We start from the raw sequence: 17,697 nt of genomic DNA, 5'->3' as shown, positions 1-17,697 counted from the left end.
CACCAGGGGACTCTTTAATAACCACAGTTCTCATATATTGCATTTTACCACCGACATAGAATTTTTGTATCTTACTTTCTGCAAGCACCATGTTCTTGAAAAACGAGAGTGCAGATCTCATTTTTGCAAATAAAGCTATCTTTTAAATGCCTGTGGGGAATTCGGAAAATCATTTACATCGGAATTCCAGTGCTGTGAATAATGACCTCTGTATTCCATGTGTTTGTAGTGTCATTTTCTGATTTTCAGACTCTCCCCTGACCTACAGAGGAGACTAGCTGGGCCCAGCTGCCTCGGAGTTAGCTGTGAACTCGGCTCCCTTTCCTTGAGCCCAACAAAGGGCCTGCTCTTGTACGGATCCCAAGGCCAGAGCGGGGCTCTATAGAGTTGTGGACAGCTTTGCACACTGGTCCAGAGATAAAAAGAAATGGGAGGACTTTTCTGTTGGTCACCGGCCTCCTTGCAGTGGGTTCTTGATAGGTAGCAGATGGAGAGATGTGGGACTTAGTGAGGTCTGTCTTCTAGCCAAATGCTTTCCATCTTCCTCTCACCACTAAGCCTATTGGGAAGGAATGTTGTGCTGAACAAGCAGGTCAGGAAGAGTTGTAAAAGCTGAACTTTCACCAAAGGACTTTGGGTCAGGGGTAGGGGGGTGAGGGGAGGCACTGTACTGCTGTTTCGTGATCAGTCCATTTTGTTGTTGTTAAGTGCAGTGGAGTCGGTTCCAACTCAGTGACCCTGTATAGAATCTCCAAGGAGCAGCTGGTGGGTTTCAGCTGCCAACCTTGCAATTTAGCAGTCCAGTTCTTACCCTACAGTGCCATGCCACACAAGGACTAACTTGTTATTGTGGAATATGAGAATTTAACACTTTTCTCTTCCCCCATATATATTTTCTCCTTTTCCTAGTGTAACTATCATCATTTTTTTTATTAAACCAAAACTGCACGTTTATATTATTATTGACTTTAAATTGTTTCTGCCAACCCAGGTTACATCTTATTTCTCATCTAACTTTGGATTTTTCCTGAAAGTATTCTTCTTTTTGTTTGCTTACCTCGTTTTCTAAGTCCTTATCAGTAGTTCATCTCCAACACCCCCCCCCAAAAAAAAACCAACAATAAAAAAGAATTAAACTTCTAATTGCACCAGGTAAACTGTCAGTTAACTTTGTTCCTTTCTCTTGGCAATGTCCCATCTGGACTACAGCTTTCTGCACTATTAGCGTTGCACTGTGAGCTTGGTGCATAGCTGTTGTCCTGGGGAAAGTTTCTTTTTATTATTTATGTATTTTTTAATAATATGGTTTTGGTGAAGGTTTACATAGCAGTTTAGGTTCCCATGTAACAATTGCATCACAGGCTATTGAGTGACATTGATTGTATTCTTCACGTTTCATGAGCATGCTCATCATTTCCATTCTGGTGGTTCCATTTCCATTCATCTCTTTTCCCTGCCCTCTTATAGTCTCTTCTTTGTTTTAAAGTAGTTATTGTCCGTTTGTTCTTATGTAAGTGATTTTTTTTAAAGGAGCACATCACTTAGTGGTGATATTCATTATTTTTTGAGCCAGTTTGTTCTTTAGCATTAAGGTGACCACAGAGGTTGGTCTTAGTTCAAGGTTTGAAAATGACTTCAGAACATTAGTCTTTGGGGAATCCTTCAGTCTCAGCCAATCCAGTAGGTCTGGGGTTTTGTTTTAGAAATTTGAAGTTCTATTCAGTTTTCTCCCCTTTTATCAGGTTGCATGGATGGTGGGCCTATTTAGAATGGTTGGCAATGATAGTCAGGCACCATCTAGTTCTGGTTTCTGTGTAGGTGAGGCCGTGTTGATTTGTAGTTGATTTGTTCTGTGGACTAGTTTCTTTGAGTCTTTGATTTTGTTTTTTTCTCTTTTGCTCTGACAAGTAGTAACCAATAGTTGTATCTCAGATGGCTGCTTACTTAGAGAGACTCTCTTTGCTTTCTTCTGTGTTGAAGACAGTTTCCTAGAATCTATGGGTTTCTGGTTTCTGTTTATTTCCTTGTTTTATAGATCATCCTGTGGGATAAACATTGGACTGCTAACCTCAAGGTTGGTGGTTTAAAGCTACCAGCCACTCCACAGGAGGGAGGAAAAAAACCTAGAAATCTGATTAAATACTTTTTACGAAGACTTTCAAGCAAAAAATTAATTTTTCTGTGTCTGTTTTTTTGTGTGTTTTTTTTTTTTAATCCAGAAACCATAGAAGGTGAATCTCTCTTGTGGTAATTTTCTTGTTTCTATCACCAAATACTCTGTTTTAAATTCTCTATTTTTTTCCTCTTACATCTCTAGTAATTCCCCTTGGATTTTAGGACTTTGAGGAGCCTTGGTGGCATACTGGTTAAAGTGCTAGGCTGCTAATCAAATGGTTGGTAGTTCAAATTCACCAGCTGCTCCATGGTAGAAAGATGAGATGAGGCAGTCTGCTTCTGTAAACAGCCGTGGATACTCTATGTGGAATTTCTACTTTGCCTTGTAAGTCGGAATCTACTTGAAAGCAGTGGGTTTTGGTTGGGTTGATTTTATAACTTATTATGCTTCAGAATGAGCTAAGTATGGTAAGATGTTCTTCACATCTCTTACAGATAGCTGGCATTCCCATCTAAAATGAGAAATACATCAACTTAAGTCCATTTTTGGAGGTTATAACTTATAAGCCTTTGAGTAGAGTTCTGACTCATAGTGACTCTGTATAGGGTTCCTGAGCCTGTAAATCTTCATGAGAGCACGGCCATGTCTTCCTCCTGTGGAGCAGCTAGTGGATTTGAACTACCTGCCTTGTGGTTAGCAGCCCAACACCTAACCCACAGCACCACCAGAGCTCGCATTTCTGATTCTGTAATCCTTTACTCTCTGTACTTAAGACTTCATATTCTTTAATTTTTGTATTTAATTTCTTTCAAATATAAAAATAGAAATGACCCACCATGTACTTAGCCATTTGTCAACATTTTGCTATTCTTTTCTTTCAAATATTCCACCATTGTTTTAAACCTGTAAATACCTCAGTATGGATCTCTGATGGATAAAAGGACTTTAAAAACCAGTAATCACCTTGAGAGTCTAATCATAGTTCCTTAATAAAATCTAAAGCTCAGTCCTATCCACATTTCTATGGTTATCTCAAAAAAATAAGTTTTCGAGGGTTTTTTGTTTTGTTTTGTGTTGTTTTTTCAACATGGAGTCCATATGTAGCATTTGGTTGTTAATGTCATTTACAACAGCCCTCCTATCTTTTTTTCCATGTCATTTTTCTGTTGAAGGAAACAGGTTCTTTACACTATTCAAACATATGCCACATTCTTGATTTGACTTACTGCTTCTTCGTGGTATTGTTTTATTGATCCACTACCCCCCATGTTTCCTGTTAACTGGAAGTCAGAGCTACACATTTGATCAGAGTCTGAATAATGTATTGCAGAAACACTTCCTAGTTGGCATTGGTATTTCCTGTTTCATAAGGAGGCAAATGGTGTCTGTAGTGTCCCTTTTTTAGTGATGCTAAGTGGATGCAGGTGTTATCAGCTTGAGCCATCCATGTAAATCTACAGACCACCTGGTTAGTCTAGCATTTGGTTATGACCCGCTCTTTCTAGATTCATTATTTCATTAGCTGTTGCACATTGCTGGGTTTTTCTAATTATATCATTTCTTCTTTGTTTATTAGCTGTAATTCTATAAGTAACATTTGGTTGGGTTTTTGTTTTGTTTTAAGCTATTTGGTTACTTGAAATCATGAAAAGTGAGATTAAATGTCTGATTTTTCCTCCCTTATTTGCTGATCTTCAGATTAATGCCCTAGCAACTCCCACTGGCCATCAGTGAAGGATTTTTTGAAAAATTGTTATTAACTGGGAATATTTCAGTATTGGGTGTGTTTCAAAGAATTGCAGTTGTTAATCTTTTTTATATGAAAATTGATCTACCTGTAGCCAGGAAGGGATCCTCTTTTGATTAGGTCCTATGACATGACCCCCCACTAATCTTTGGCAACCTCTGTGGTTTTTGGTACCATGGTCCAGACTTATATTGTATGTGCCCTGTCCTAGACATGCAGCTGGTCATTTATACAAGGAACTCTGGTTCCTTTGAGAAATAATAGTTAGCAGCCATTTAAGTTGCTCAAGTTCATGACTATATGGGCAGTTATTTTTAGTGGTCAAAAAACTGGGAAATATATATTTTATAGAAAGAAAAGAAATACTGAGTTCATACTGATGTTTCCAATTGAGATGTAATGATTTTTACTTACTTATTTTTGCTACTCTGATTTTATATTTGTACATTGTTTCTCTTAAAAGTCTTGCTTCCCCAGGGGAAAGTGTAGAGCAGGGTGGATTTCTAGGATATACCCTTTGGTTGGTTCATGATGCGTGGAGGGGATTGGAACCATGGCAATGAGATGATGTACGATGGAATGAATGTAAAACTAAAGTTCTGTCATGTAAACTATCATATAATTCACAATAAAACATTTATAAAAAAAAAAACTATGCAGGAAAAAAAAAAGTCTTGCTTCCCAACCATGATAACACAATTAATTATTTGTTTTCTTTTCATGAGGGGACATAAAAAGTTTTGGGGGAAATAGAATTAAAAGATGAAAATAAAAAATATAAACTTATTTCTCAGCATAAAGTCCATCAAAGTCAAGACACTTCTGTAAGCAGTGATACCAGCCATTTAGGTCATCTGTAAGAAACTGAGGATGCTGGGAATTAAATCACGTCAATGAAGTCTTTTTGTTGTTGTTGTTGTTGCTCAACTTTAATTTTTCCATTTAAATTGTGTAAGTTGGACCAGTTGAACTATCTGTGGTGGTGTTTATGTATTTGCTGTTACTCATCAGTCCTCTTCAGTTGGCACAAATGAGATGAATTTTTTTCTTGCTAATTTATGTAGATGACGGCCTGCCACTGTGGGTTTCATCTTCAACATCTCATTCCATCTTAAAACGAGTTATCCATTCGTAAATTGCTAGTTTCTTTGGGGGCATTGTTCCACCCAAGCTTTACCATAAACTAGATGTTTGATTATGGTTCAATTTTAGCAGAATTCAGAGCATGTTGCTCTGATGTTGTTAAGTGCTGTCGAGTTGGTTTCGACCCATAGCAAAACCTGTATAGGGTTTCTGATGCTGTAAATCTTCACGGGAGCAGAAAGCCTCATCTTTCTACCACGGCACCATTGGTAGTTTCAAACTGCTGACCTTGAGGTTAGCAGCCCAATTTGTAACCACTGATGTGACGCTGTGGGCTAATGCATCAGATTGCAAAGTCGTTTGAACTGCAAGGTCAGTGGTTCAAGCTACACTAGCTCTCCTTGGAAACCCTGTACAGGCTCACTGTGGGTCGGAATCAACTCAACGGCACTTAACGACAATAACAACAACGCTACAGAAGCTTCTTTCAAACTGATGTCTTATCCTTCTTAGTGCTGCAAACGAAATCCTATTCAGATATGTTATAACAAGTTAGTACACATTTATTTTGGTGAAAAAAAATTTGAAATGGATGCATAGTTTTTTCCTAATATGCATTTTCCATGAACTTTTTGAAGATCCCTAGTATATATGATAAATTTCAGAATATCATACATGTTTTCTTTATAGTTCTCTTTGCCTTAGTATCTATCCCACTGGGAGGGTACATCTAAAATAAATGTGGGATATATACGCAATTTTCCTTTCGTTTCATTTTGAAAATATATATAAATACTTATATTAAACTCCTTTTTTACACAAAAGATAGTATACTGTAAATACTATGAGCACTGCTTTTTCACTTAATGATATAGCCTAGAGTACATTCTTTACCAGTTCTATAGATATTGTCACTCCTTTAAACATAGTGCTCTGTTGTGTGGACAAAACATGGTTTAGCCAAGCAGTCCCAGTCAGTCTTGCTTCTTGTAAAAGCTCATATAAGAATTTAATATGACTGAAAAAAATTTTAAGACTGAAATCTGTTTCTTTAATGTAGTCATGAACTAGTAATCAGAGTGACTTAAGGTTTTCATGAAATGAATTTTACACACCCAAGTGCGCCAATACATTTTTATAGAGTTGAGGCATTTTCTAGGTAATTATTCAATATTAATTTTCCAATGAACAACTCTGAAACAGTTTAACCATTTGGACTATAATAAGAGGCCATTCTTTAAATCTAATGTTCTGTGCTTTTCAGTAGTTTGGTCTTCCCTGAACATCAAGTATTTATTTGTCATGGTTATAGTTAGATGTTCCCAAATCAGGACAGCTCTCATGTGTAGGCTGTATCTGCTTTACCAAGGCCTTGGGCTTATATATGGAAAAATCAAAGTGATAAAAAGTCTGGTGTTAACATTAATGATGTTTTACCTCATGTTTAATAGATTCAAAAAATAAATTTTTTTAAATTAAAAAAAAAAAACAACTGTTTTTTGTCTTAAGTTTTTGCTGCTTTGAGTCTTATGTTGTTGGTAACTACCATCGAGTTCATTCTGACTCATCACAACCCTGTATAGGGTTTCTGAGGAGGGGCTGGTGGGTTTGAACTGGCAGCCTTTTGGTTAGCCCCCAGTGCTTATCCTACAGCACTGCCCCAGGACTCACTAGTTATGACTATTCCCTTATTAATACAGATGCTTTCTTTTGAATCAGATGCTCTGCCTTACTCAATACGGGTCCTGTTGGAAGCTGCTGTACGAAATTGTGATGGTTTTTTAATGAAAAAGCAAGATGTTATGAACATTTTAGACTGGAAAACCAAACAAAACAATGTTGAAGTGCCCTTTTTTCCCGCCCGTGTTCTTCTTCAAGATTTTACGTAAGTGAAAGGTTTATTTTGTAATGAATGAATTTTCAGAATGTTCCCTTACTACAATTCAGGCTAACTGGTGAATGACTCTGTTGTTACTCTTTTTCAGATTTGAACTACCCTTTCTAAACTGAAACAATTCCTTTAAAATAGGCACCAACCATTTCTTACACCATGTATTCAGAACTTGTGTTTACTTAACTGCTTAGTTACTACTTGTCATTTCTAGTATACTTCTCAAACTTAACATAGCCAAAACTTGATTTCCAGCCCCTCTCTCCATTTGTTAAGGCCCAAATTGTACGACTCATCTTGATTTCTTTGTTTCATAGCTATTGTCAGTCTACCAGCAAATTTTGTTGGTTGTACTTTTGAAATATACCCTGAGTCCAGATATTTCCTGCCTTCTCCACCATTGTCATCTTGTTTCTAGCCACCTTTTTTTTTGTTGTTGTTGTTGTTTTGCCTGAATTACAGCTGTAGAAGTCTTTTACCTGTATCCACGCTTCTACATTTGTGATCTATAGTCTCTTCTTTGTACATTGGGTGGAGCGACTTGGTGAAAATGCTAACCAGGTCATATAATCCTCCTTTAAATGAACCACTTGGTTTTCCTAACTCTTAAAATAGAATCTACATCCTTTCCCCTATTCTGAGAAACCTTACCTGATGAGGACTTCCAAGGATTATTTACTGAAGAGTCAACTTGGAGCTGAGTTTTAAAGAAAGCATAGGAGTTAATTAGACAAGTAAACTCCGTCTTCCTCTCCTACCTCCCAAACCTGGTTTGTATGCCTCACTGCTCTTTGTACCCTGTATACTGCTAATATGGTCCTTCATAATACCATTCTGTAATCATTGCTTTATCTTCCTGACATGTTCCCCAAGAGTAGAAACGGTGCCTTCTTTGACTGTACACATTAAGGGCAGTTAGTAAATGTTAATTATGTAGCTGAGTGGATGAACGGAAAATGGCAAAAACCTTTTGTGAGTAGCAAGAAGACACTGGTGAGAAAGGGGCTAGAGCTAAGGAAAAGGGGATTATCATAGTACTGAAGGCTGGAGAAAGGATTCCAGGGGCAGACCCTTTGAAATCTTTGGCCTTAGAAAATCATCTCAGGTGTTAATTTTGGTGCATTTTCTCCCTGAGGAACCCAGTTCTCAGCATTTACTAGTAATTCTCATTAAACGAGTAGCATCTAAGTTGAATAATATATTATCAAATATTAAAGCAAACTCAAAAGGGATACTTTTAAGTATCAAAATGAATAAATGTATGTTGATCATTTGTTAATCATATATCAAAAAACAAGTCAAACTATAATTGAATCATTCTTTATTTTGTATAGTGGAATACCGGCAATGGTGGATTTTGCTGCTATGAGGGAGGCAGTGAAAACCCTTGGAGGTGATCCTAAGAAAGTCCATCCTGCCTGCCCAACAGATCTCACGGTTGACCATTCGTTACAAATTGACTTCAATAAATGGTACTTCTTTACATTTATTTTTAAAGATAGCCATGGAAGCTCACTGGTATGGTAGCCAACCTACTGGGCGTGTATGAAAAGGAGATTCGTTTTCTATCATTTACTACTTACCAAAAGAAAAACTGGTAAAACGTTTATGAGTTGTCAGATTTGTGTGTACTTCATTTGGGTTTAAAGTTATTTTTATGTTTGTGTAAGTACTTCGGCTGCCATGTTTGCTAGGACTGTATGAGCCTAGAGCCACTATTTGAAGTGTGTATCTTAATGCAGTCTTCATTTCCTTTTTTTTTTTTTTTTTTTTAATAAAAGGTTAGTAGTTTTTGTTTAAAAAAAAAAAACAAAACCCTACTTACCTTCCAGAGACGATGTAAAGATGTGAGCCACAAATGTCTTAACTAATTGGTGATTGAAAACAATGAGCCCACTGGAGCTCTATTTGCCTCCTACCGAAATAAATTTCTTACATTTTTTATATTTGATTTTTTTTTTAAGGTCAGACTAGAAAAGACATGTGTCTATTACCATGTACCAGCTGTCTTTTACATTTACGTTACAAATTTGTAATGTAAATTCTACATTACATTACAAAATAAGACTGCAATTTATTAGACCTATGTGAGGTTAGGTCTCTCTAAATTAAAGCTGTGGCTCTGAGCTTTTCAGAGTTGTTAGATTCAAACAAAAATCTATTTCAGTAATTGCTGAATAGTTATTTAAATTGTTATAAAGTATATGAATATGATTTTATTGGACACTTTAGAATTTGCTTCATTGCTATAAATTTAAATGATCTGTTTACACACACGCTTTTTGTGTGTGTATAATCTGAGATTTGCTTTTAATACCTAAATTAGATGATGTATTAGCTTTTGAGCATTCAGTCAATTGCTTCCATTCTTACTGTGTATGTTTTAAAGAGTTAAATTTCTGTCACTTATAAATTGTATCTTTTGTTTCTTTTTTGGAATGATAGTGCTATACAGAATGCCCCAAATCCTGGAGGTGGTGACCTGCAGAAAGCAGGAAAACTCTCGCCACTAAAAGTGCAGCCTAAGAAGCTTCCTTGCAGAGGCCAGACTACCTGCCGAGGACCGTGTGATTCTGGAGAACTGGGCCGAAACTCAGGAAAATTTTCCTCGCAGATTGAAAACACACCCATTCTGTGTCCTTTTCATTTGCAACCAGTGCCTGAGTATGAAATTGTTTGTTTTGTTGTTGTTGTTGTTGTTAGTATTTGTTAGCCAGGCTGTTTTGAGTTAAGGAAATCATATTTATCACACACACACCCTGCCTCCCAATTCCTATTATACTGCCTTCATATTTATTCTGCTGATTTGGTCATTATTAATGCATTTCCCATTATTCGGAAAGAAACTCCCAAGTTCCTTAAGTGGTAGTAGTCACTGTCTAAATTGTTAAGTGCCATCAAGTCGATTCCAAAATGCCATTACCTATTTTTGTTCCTTAGAAGGCAAACCTTTGCTAAGATTTCTCTGTAAATATATTTAATGTACACTTAAGCAGAAAAATGTGGTCTCTTCTAGATGTGTGAATTCTTAGTGAATTTATACCATCTTTAGTGAATTTATACCATCCTGTTTCTTTGGTGAATTCCCTGTTTATGCTTTACTTTTACCTACTAGGGAATTTTCCTATTTATAAATTGCATTTGTTGTTACGTGCCATCAAGTCAGTTCCTACTCATAGCAACCCTGTATAGAGTTTCCAAGGAGCAGCTGATGGTTTTGAACTGCCAACCTTGTAGTTCACAGTACATTGCTGATCCATAGCATCATACCATAAGATCTCTTTATCCAAGGGGTCTTTTAAAAGTCTGTGAAAAAATTTTATCTTTTGATTCCATTTTCCATGAACTTTTTGAAGCCCACCTTATTATGATTATGTTAAGAATGATATTGACATATATTTAGATGAACCCTTTTACATAAATGCATAGTACCATGCAATGCAGTAAACCTGCCTAGATAAAAATCTTATTATTCGGTTTTAGTTAGATTTCCTAATAGGTACTTCTTCAAAATAAGAAAAGTAGTTCTATGGCTTGAATGTTAAAGTGTTAATGAAGCTTAAAAAAAATAACTTAGTTAAGTTTTGAATGAGGGGATGTTGGAGTCTGCACATTTTTAAAGCTGAATGAAAATATTAACAAATTAAAGATTTAAAATAGCTAAGAATACTCTTAACATATTTCATCCTAAATACCAAGTAATACATTAATTCATTTGTCCCTGAACTGGGTCTTTCAAGTTTTATCTAATTCTAAATTTTTGAGCTGAGTATTTCTGTAAAGCCTCAGTGTTCTCATGACTCATGTACTCTTCCTTTCTAAGAACCCAGTATCACTCCTTTCTCTTCTAGCTATCTAGATCTCATTATTGTTAAGTGCATGTTGACTTCTGAGATTAACATCTTTTCTTATCCAAAAATTAATTTCCTAGATAACTCTGTTGATTTAAAAGCATGGATTTTCTTGTTGGCTTTGTGGGAAAGTCCCTCTCCTTTGTGTTCTTTCTTGCCTCAGTGAAGTACTCATGTAGACTCAGACAAGAAATCGAGGGAGGAAGGTGAGAGCTTCACATCCGTCCGCTTGAAATCATTGCCTAATTGGAAGTAGGCTTATGAGCTAATAAAGGTTTGTGTGGCACTTTGTAGCCGTAAGTGCCAGGAAAAGGGAGAATCATTACAGTGGCTCTGGAAATAATGTGCTCCCTGAGGTCCTCAGAGAAGTCTCATTAAGATGTGGCATCACTTAAGACAATCACTATGAATTAAGTGGCCTTTGAAATTTTAAAATGTTGACAGTTAAACAACCATAATTAGCTGGACCCTGGAGGACTTGAATATAATTTACATTTTATTGATATTCCAGGCACAGCTGGCAGGTGAAATAAACAACTTAAAGCTATTTGAAATAAATTATTTTTTAAAGTCCCAGTTAGATAAAAATATTGCATGGTTACCCTATATAGGGTTTCTGAGGAGTGGCTTGTGAGCTTGTCCCTTGCAGTTAACAGTTCAGTGCTTATCCTGCAACACCATACCAGAACTCCTAAACATGGTGCTATGTTTATGAGCTTGCATGAGCATGAGTCAAAAATTATCTACACTCTGGCTGTAGAGTTTATTTTAATCAACCTTCAGAAAAGACAAATACATCATTTTTCAACACTCTCCTTGCTTTTCAATACACTTTCTCCATCTGTCAACGAGCTTTCATATTCCCTTATTAAAAAAATGTTTTAGGCTGAGCTGCGAGCCACGAATGCACTGCTGTCTGTGCTGCTTCTTCAGAGTGAATCTTGGTCTCACCAAACAGGTGCAAATGTGGTAGAGCAAGATCAGGACTAGAGAGAGAGTGCTTTCACACATCAGAACCAAGTTTTTAGTGTCAACAGTATGGTTGTTGTACAGTATGGTGGTGGTGTTATTAAGTGCCTTCAAGTCGATTCCAACCCATAACGACCCTGTATAGGGTTTCCAAGGAGCAGCTGGTGAGCTTGAACCACCAGCCTTGCAGTTCAAATGGCTTTGTAGTCTGGTGCATTAACCCACAGCGACATACCAGGACAGTGTTGTAGAGGTGTGCTAATGTGCATTGTCAGCAAGATCACAATGCCTTAGGAGAGCAGTCCTCTGGGTTTAAGACCAAGTTTAGGCTTCAGCTCTTCAGTGAGCATCTCACTGTAACGAGCACTGTTGATTGTTGAACCTTTTTCCTGATAAGTGTTCCAATACTGGCGCTTGAGAATCCCAGAAAACTATAAGCATCAAATTTTCAGCTGATGGTTGACTTTTGAATTTTTTCTAGGTTGGTGATTAAGGATGTTTCCATTCATACATGGCCATTTACTCTCAGGCTCTTAGTAATGAATCCATGTCTCTTCATTAGTAACAATTTTCTTTTTTAAGACACTTTTACCTTCATCCGAGCATAGGTCCAAATTTTGTTTACTGATGTCCAAAATCTTCTATTTATGTTCTTCCATGAGTCATAGCTGACAAAAACTTTTCAAAATTCGAGTCTATCTAAGATTACTTCATAGAGCCATGACTGATTTGCAGATGATATGCCATATAATCCACTGTCTGTTTTACTTGTTACTCATCTATTTGATGGACTCATTTCATGTGGACGGACGTTTTAATATATATATTAACTGGAGTGAGGATAATTTTTTATCCTCATAGATAAATTGTTTTTTCTCTTAGTTTAAATAATTTGTGTAAGCTAGATTCATAAGTCCATGTAAATGGCCACTTATATATAAAGTAGCATTTTGAGAGAGAGTAAAAGATTTTTATAAAAAGTATCTTTTTAAACTATAATGTGATGTCGAGGTGTCTACTGTTGCTACATAGCAATAACTCATTATCGAATCATTACCCATCTCCTAGTTTAATTGGCACAAGAGCAAGGTAGATATAAATATACATGCCTATTGGTGAATGAAGGAACCCTGGTGGTGTGATGGGTTACAAGTTGGGCTAGCTGTAAGGTCAGCAGTGTGAAACTACCAGCCACTCCTCGGAAGAAAGGTGAAGCACTTGCACCCTTAAAGATTTACAGTTTCAGAAACCCTATACAGGGGTCACTATGAGTCAGAACCAACTTGCTGGCACACAGCCATTACCACCATTGTTGAATGAGCTATTCACAACCCTCTTTTTTTCCTTGCAATATAAAATGCAACAAAGTTTACCATTTTATTTCTATTATCATTTTAGCCAAATCTTGCACAGTAAAATACGTGGTTTGGAACATGATTTTGTTAAACTGAGTAAAAGATTTTTCCATTTTATGGTGTGTTATTTAAAGCAGAATTTCCTTATTGGAAAAGAAAATAGCTGATTCTAAGACGTCTAGTTGCTCTTCCAAGGATTAGGATTTTTAAAGTGTATGTATATGTGCATAAAATTGAAAACTTAAGAAAAACATGGGCAAATCTTTTCCTGTAATACGTACGTTTAATGCCAGCTCTTCTTCCTTTTAGACCTGAAACAGTATTAAAAAATCAAGAAGTAGAATTTGGCAGAAATCGAGAGCGGCTTCAGTTTTTCAAGGTATAAATAATTTGGGGAAATTTTTGTATAGAAATTTATAAAAATATTGATAGTTATTATTTTGATATCATTGGAGTAGTGTCTTTTAAAGATTTTATAGCAATTAGAACCCTTTTGTTCCTCAGAACAAAGTCTTAACTGGAAAGCAAGTGTATAAAACAGCATGACTTTGGTGAACCTTGTACATTAGGTTCGCCCTTTTTCCCACCCCTGAGATTCCTGAGAACACAGTTGGAGCATCATCTATCTGGACTATTTGGACATTTTTGTTAGGCATAATATGTTAATAATCTATAAAATAATTGAAGTTAGATTTAAAGTTAAGTGCTGTAAACTTGGAATTGACTCTTTTGAGCATTTACTAAGACATTATGGTGTCAGTGTTTATTTATGCCATAATGAACAAATTCATATACTATACTAACTCTTATATTTCTTAAATTTAAACAAAATAGTGGAATTCAAGAGTTTTTAGAAATGTGGCTGTAATTCCTCCAGAAACTGGAATGGCTCATCAAGTAAACTTAGAATATTTGTCGAGAGTGGTTTTTAAAGAAAAGGACTTCCTCTTCCCGGACACTGTCGTGGGCACAGATTCTCATATAACCATGGTGAATGGTTTGGGAATTCTGGGATGGGGTAAGTAAATGACAAGCTATATTTCATTTCTTTGGGGAACTAGGGTGTGGGAAAACATTAAGGACCATGAATAGCAGCGGCTGATGATCTCTTTGTTGCTTTTGTTAAGAGCCATTGAGTCCAGTCTGACTCAAAACAGCCCTCTAGGTTTTCTGAGGAGCAGCTGGTGGATTTAAACTGTTGACCTTGTGGTTTGCAGTCCAGTGCTACAGCACCACACAAAAATTTTTAAATCCTTGAGAGTCTATAAGCCATGTTGTAAAAGAAAGTTATGAAAAGAAATTTGCCCAGCACAGCCCTACCATTAGTGGAGTGTTGACATTTGGTTACATCAAATCGGTTCTGACTCTTAGCAACCCTGTAATAGGGTTTCTGAGGAGTGGCTGGTGGGTTTGAACTACCAACCTTAGAACTCAAACAGACCTTGCAGTCCAGCACATTATGGCAGTGCCACACCAGGATGCCTATAGGATAGAGTCTTCTAGCAACCCTGTGTTGTTGTTGAGAGTGTCATCGAGTTGGTTCAACCCATAGTGCCCTCATATAGGGCTTCCGAGGAGTGGCTGGTGAGGTTGAACCACCAACTTTGCGTTTCACACAACTTTGCAGTCCGGTGCATTAACCAACAGTGCCGCACCAGGACTCTCTAGGATAGGGTAAAACTGCCCCTTAGGGTTCCGTAGGTGTAATCTATGGGAGCACGTTTTCTCCGGCAAAGTAGCTGGTCGGTTCAAACCGCCAACCTTTTGATTTAACAGCCAAAATGCTTAGCCATTGTGCCACCAGGGCTCCTTCAGTAAATGTTTACTGAATGTAATATAAAAGCAAAAATAGTTTTCTAACCATCATCTTTGTGGAGTCCTTGTTTTGAGAGTGTCGCTGTGAATCCATGGCAGTGAGTGGGTGAGTTCATTATACACATAAAAATAGAAGTGCTGTAACTCTGTAAGGTGCCATGTAGCAGAAGCTCATGAAAAACGCATTGATAAAGATAAATTCTCTTTAAATATTACTGTGCTAATAGGCCTCTCTGTTCCTTTAGGGGTTGGAGGCATTGAAACGGAAGCAGTTATGCTTGGTCTGCCAGTTTCTCTTACTTTACCAGAGGTGGTTGGATGTGAGTTAACTGGGTCATCAAATCCTTTTGTTACATCTATAGATGTTGTTCTTGGCATTACAAAGGTAAGTTTAAGTTGTGGTTGGCTGTTTCACAAGTGGACACTGTTTTCATGTAAGTGTAGAGGCCCAGGAACAGGATTGTTTGGTCATCACAGCATCCTCAGCATTCTGGCATTACTGCCACTTTGTCATAGTTACCATAATAAGAACAACAAACATTAAACACGTTCTACTAGTAAGTACAAAACATTCTAACTCATTTATCAGTACAAGCCTATGAGGTAAGTACAGTTAGTTTCCCCATTTTACTTCGCAGAGACTTGAAGCACATAAAGGTTTGATGACTTACCCAAGGGCCCAGGAGCTAAATAGTAATGCTAGAACAAGCATCATGATCCAGGCAGTCCAAGTCAAGTTTTCCACACATAATTTATTCCTTACTGTCTCAGTAAATGCTTGTTGACTATGTGAGATTGAAAAAAAAAAAAATCCTATTTAGCAGAAGTCTAACTATATCCCCTTTAGATTTAGTGAAATCATCTGTCCTTTTGGAATGATTACGCTACTAGACAATGCTTTTAAAAATATGGATTATAAAATATGGCAGTGTCATATTTTTCTATGAAGTACTATACAAAAACTTTTTCTCTAAGTTTGTAAAATATTTTTACAATTTTGAAAAGGTTTCCTTCCTGTTGTTTTATTGATAAATGCCGGGAGTCAGTTCCAGCTCATAATGACCCTGTATGAAATTTCCAAGGAGTAGCTAGCTGGTGAGTTTGGACCACTGATCTTGCGGTTCAGACTGACTTTGCAGTCCAGCACATTATCCTGCAGCACTGCACCAGGACTCCTGGTCCTAGTGAGCAATAATTGTTATTAAGTGCCATCCAGTTGATTTTAATCCTTAGTGGCCCTGAATAGGATTTCTGAGGAGCAACTGGTAAGTTTGAACTGCCAGCCTTGCAGTTCAAAGCAGCCTTGTGGTCAAGTGCTTATATTTATCCTATAGTGCCACACCAGGATTCCATGAACAATAATTAGTGTCCCTCAATCCTAAATTTCTGGTTCTCACTAACTTTATTGTATGATTAAATAGCATTTTATTAATGAAAAACCCTGAGAAATGGTCCATGTATGCAAGGGGGATTCAAAAATTTCATGGAAAAATGCTATTATATTTTATTGCCAATCCTCACAAACTTTAAAGCACCATTGTAATTATAATTTGAGTGGTCTCCCCCAGAATTTTTTTGTTCGATAATTACGTCTTGAGGCTTTCCAGATACTCTTCGGGGTAAGAAAATGGTAATACCTTTATCAGTATTCATTATTGATCTTTCTTTCCTAATAGGAAAATTTTTGACATCTTAAATGATTGATGTGTGGTGCATGTTACCAAATGATGAGGAAGTTAGATTATGAAATGTGGGCTTTTTCCTAGAGGAAAAGGAGTATCCCATTATGTTCTTAGAGAAATCAAATTGTTGAGGTCCTGAAAATTAATGCTGCTTTTCAGGTTCCCCTGGCTGTTTTTTTCTTAATATTATTATTGATGTTTTTGACCTTTTGGCTTATTGTCTCCATAAATGGTGGTGCCAGTGTTGCTAGTTGTGTGCCAGCAAGTCGATTCTGACTTCTATGGATCCTGTGTGGGGTTTCCAGGGCTGTAAATCTTAATTAGGAGCAGAAAACCCTTGAAGTGACTGGTACATTCAATCTGCTAACCCAGCTTGTAATCCACTGCACTACAGGACTCTTTGATTCAATAATATATCTATGTTTTGCTCTTAATTGCATCTTGTTTTCTTTCCTTTTTGAGGCCCTAGTAGCGTAGTGGTTACAAATCAGGCTGCTAACCTCAAGGTTGGCAGTTTGAAACTGCCAGCTGTTCCACGGGAGAAAGATGAGGCTTTCTGCTTCCGTAAAGATTTGCAGCCTCAGAAAACCTGTGCAGGGTCACTGTGAGTCAGAACCAACTCCATGGTACTTAACAACAATAACATTCTATTCAAGTGCAACAACAGTTGTGAGGATGTGCAGGACCAGACAGTGTTGTGTAGGGTCCCCGTGAGTTGGAATGGACTCCACAGCACCTGGCAACAACAGATTCGTGTTTTTTTCTTTACTTTTATTTATTTTGTCGGTGGTGGTGAGACTATGCACAGCAAAGACAGACCCATTCGGCAATTTCTTCACGTAGGTCTATGACATCACTGCGTTCTTGGGTTGTGCAGTCATTCTCACCCTCCCTTGCTAAGTGATCCTTCATTAACACAAGCTCACTGCCCCTAAGGCTCCTATGGAATCTGAGTTGCTGTTGTCAGTTGGATCCCATAGAGAGAGATTTAAAAAGAGCACAATGCTCCAGGCAGACTTTCTTGATTAGTTTAGTGGGACTATTTTTTTGTTTTTAATTGTAATGTTTGATATTGTTGAGAACATGCACAGCAGAAATACATCCCAGTTCAAGTTTCTCTGTGTGCTGCAGTGATACCTGATTGCATTCTTCTTATTGTGCAACCAGACTCATCACCACTAAGGTTCA

General features: G+C 37.2%; 1 protein-coding gene across 1 annotated transcript in view; it reads left to right on the top strand.

The window, feature by feature from the left end:
* The window catches only part of IREB2 (iron-responsive element binding protein 2), a 59,021-nt gene that overhangs the window by 20,295 nt on the left and 21,029 nt on the right, over positions 1-17,697 (top strand). Inside the window, exons 3-8 of the mRNA XM_006870887.1 lie at positions 6,666-6,831; positions 8,172-8,309; positions 9,283-9,501; positions 13,322-13,391; positions 13,847-14,030; positions 15,073-15,212. Coding sequence (XP_006870949.1) covers positions 6,666-6,831; positions 8,172-8,309; positions 9,283-9,501; positions 13,322-13,391; positions 13,847-14,030; positions 15,073-15,212 — 917 coding nt within the window. The remainder of the gene's footprint in view (positions 1-6,665; positions 6,832-8,171; positions 8,310-9,282; positions 9,502-13,321; positions 13,392-13,846; positions 14,031-15,072; positions 15,213-17,697) is intronic.

The sequence above is a fragment of the Chrysochloris asiatica genome, unplaced genomic scaffold, assembly GCF_000296735.1.
Source record: "Chrysochloris asiatica unplaced genomic scaffold, ChrAsi1.0 scaffold00156, whole genome shotgun sequence".
NCBI lineage: Eukaryota > Metazoa > Chordata > Mammalia > Afrosoricida > Chrysochloridae > Chrysochloris > Chrysochloris asiatica.
Note: the sequence above shows the minus strand (reverse complement) of the source record. Positions and strands in the feature narration are given on the sequence as shown.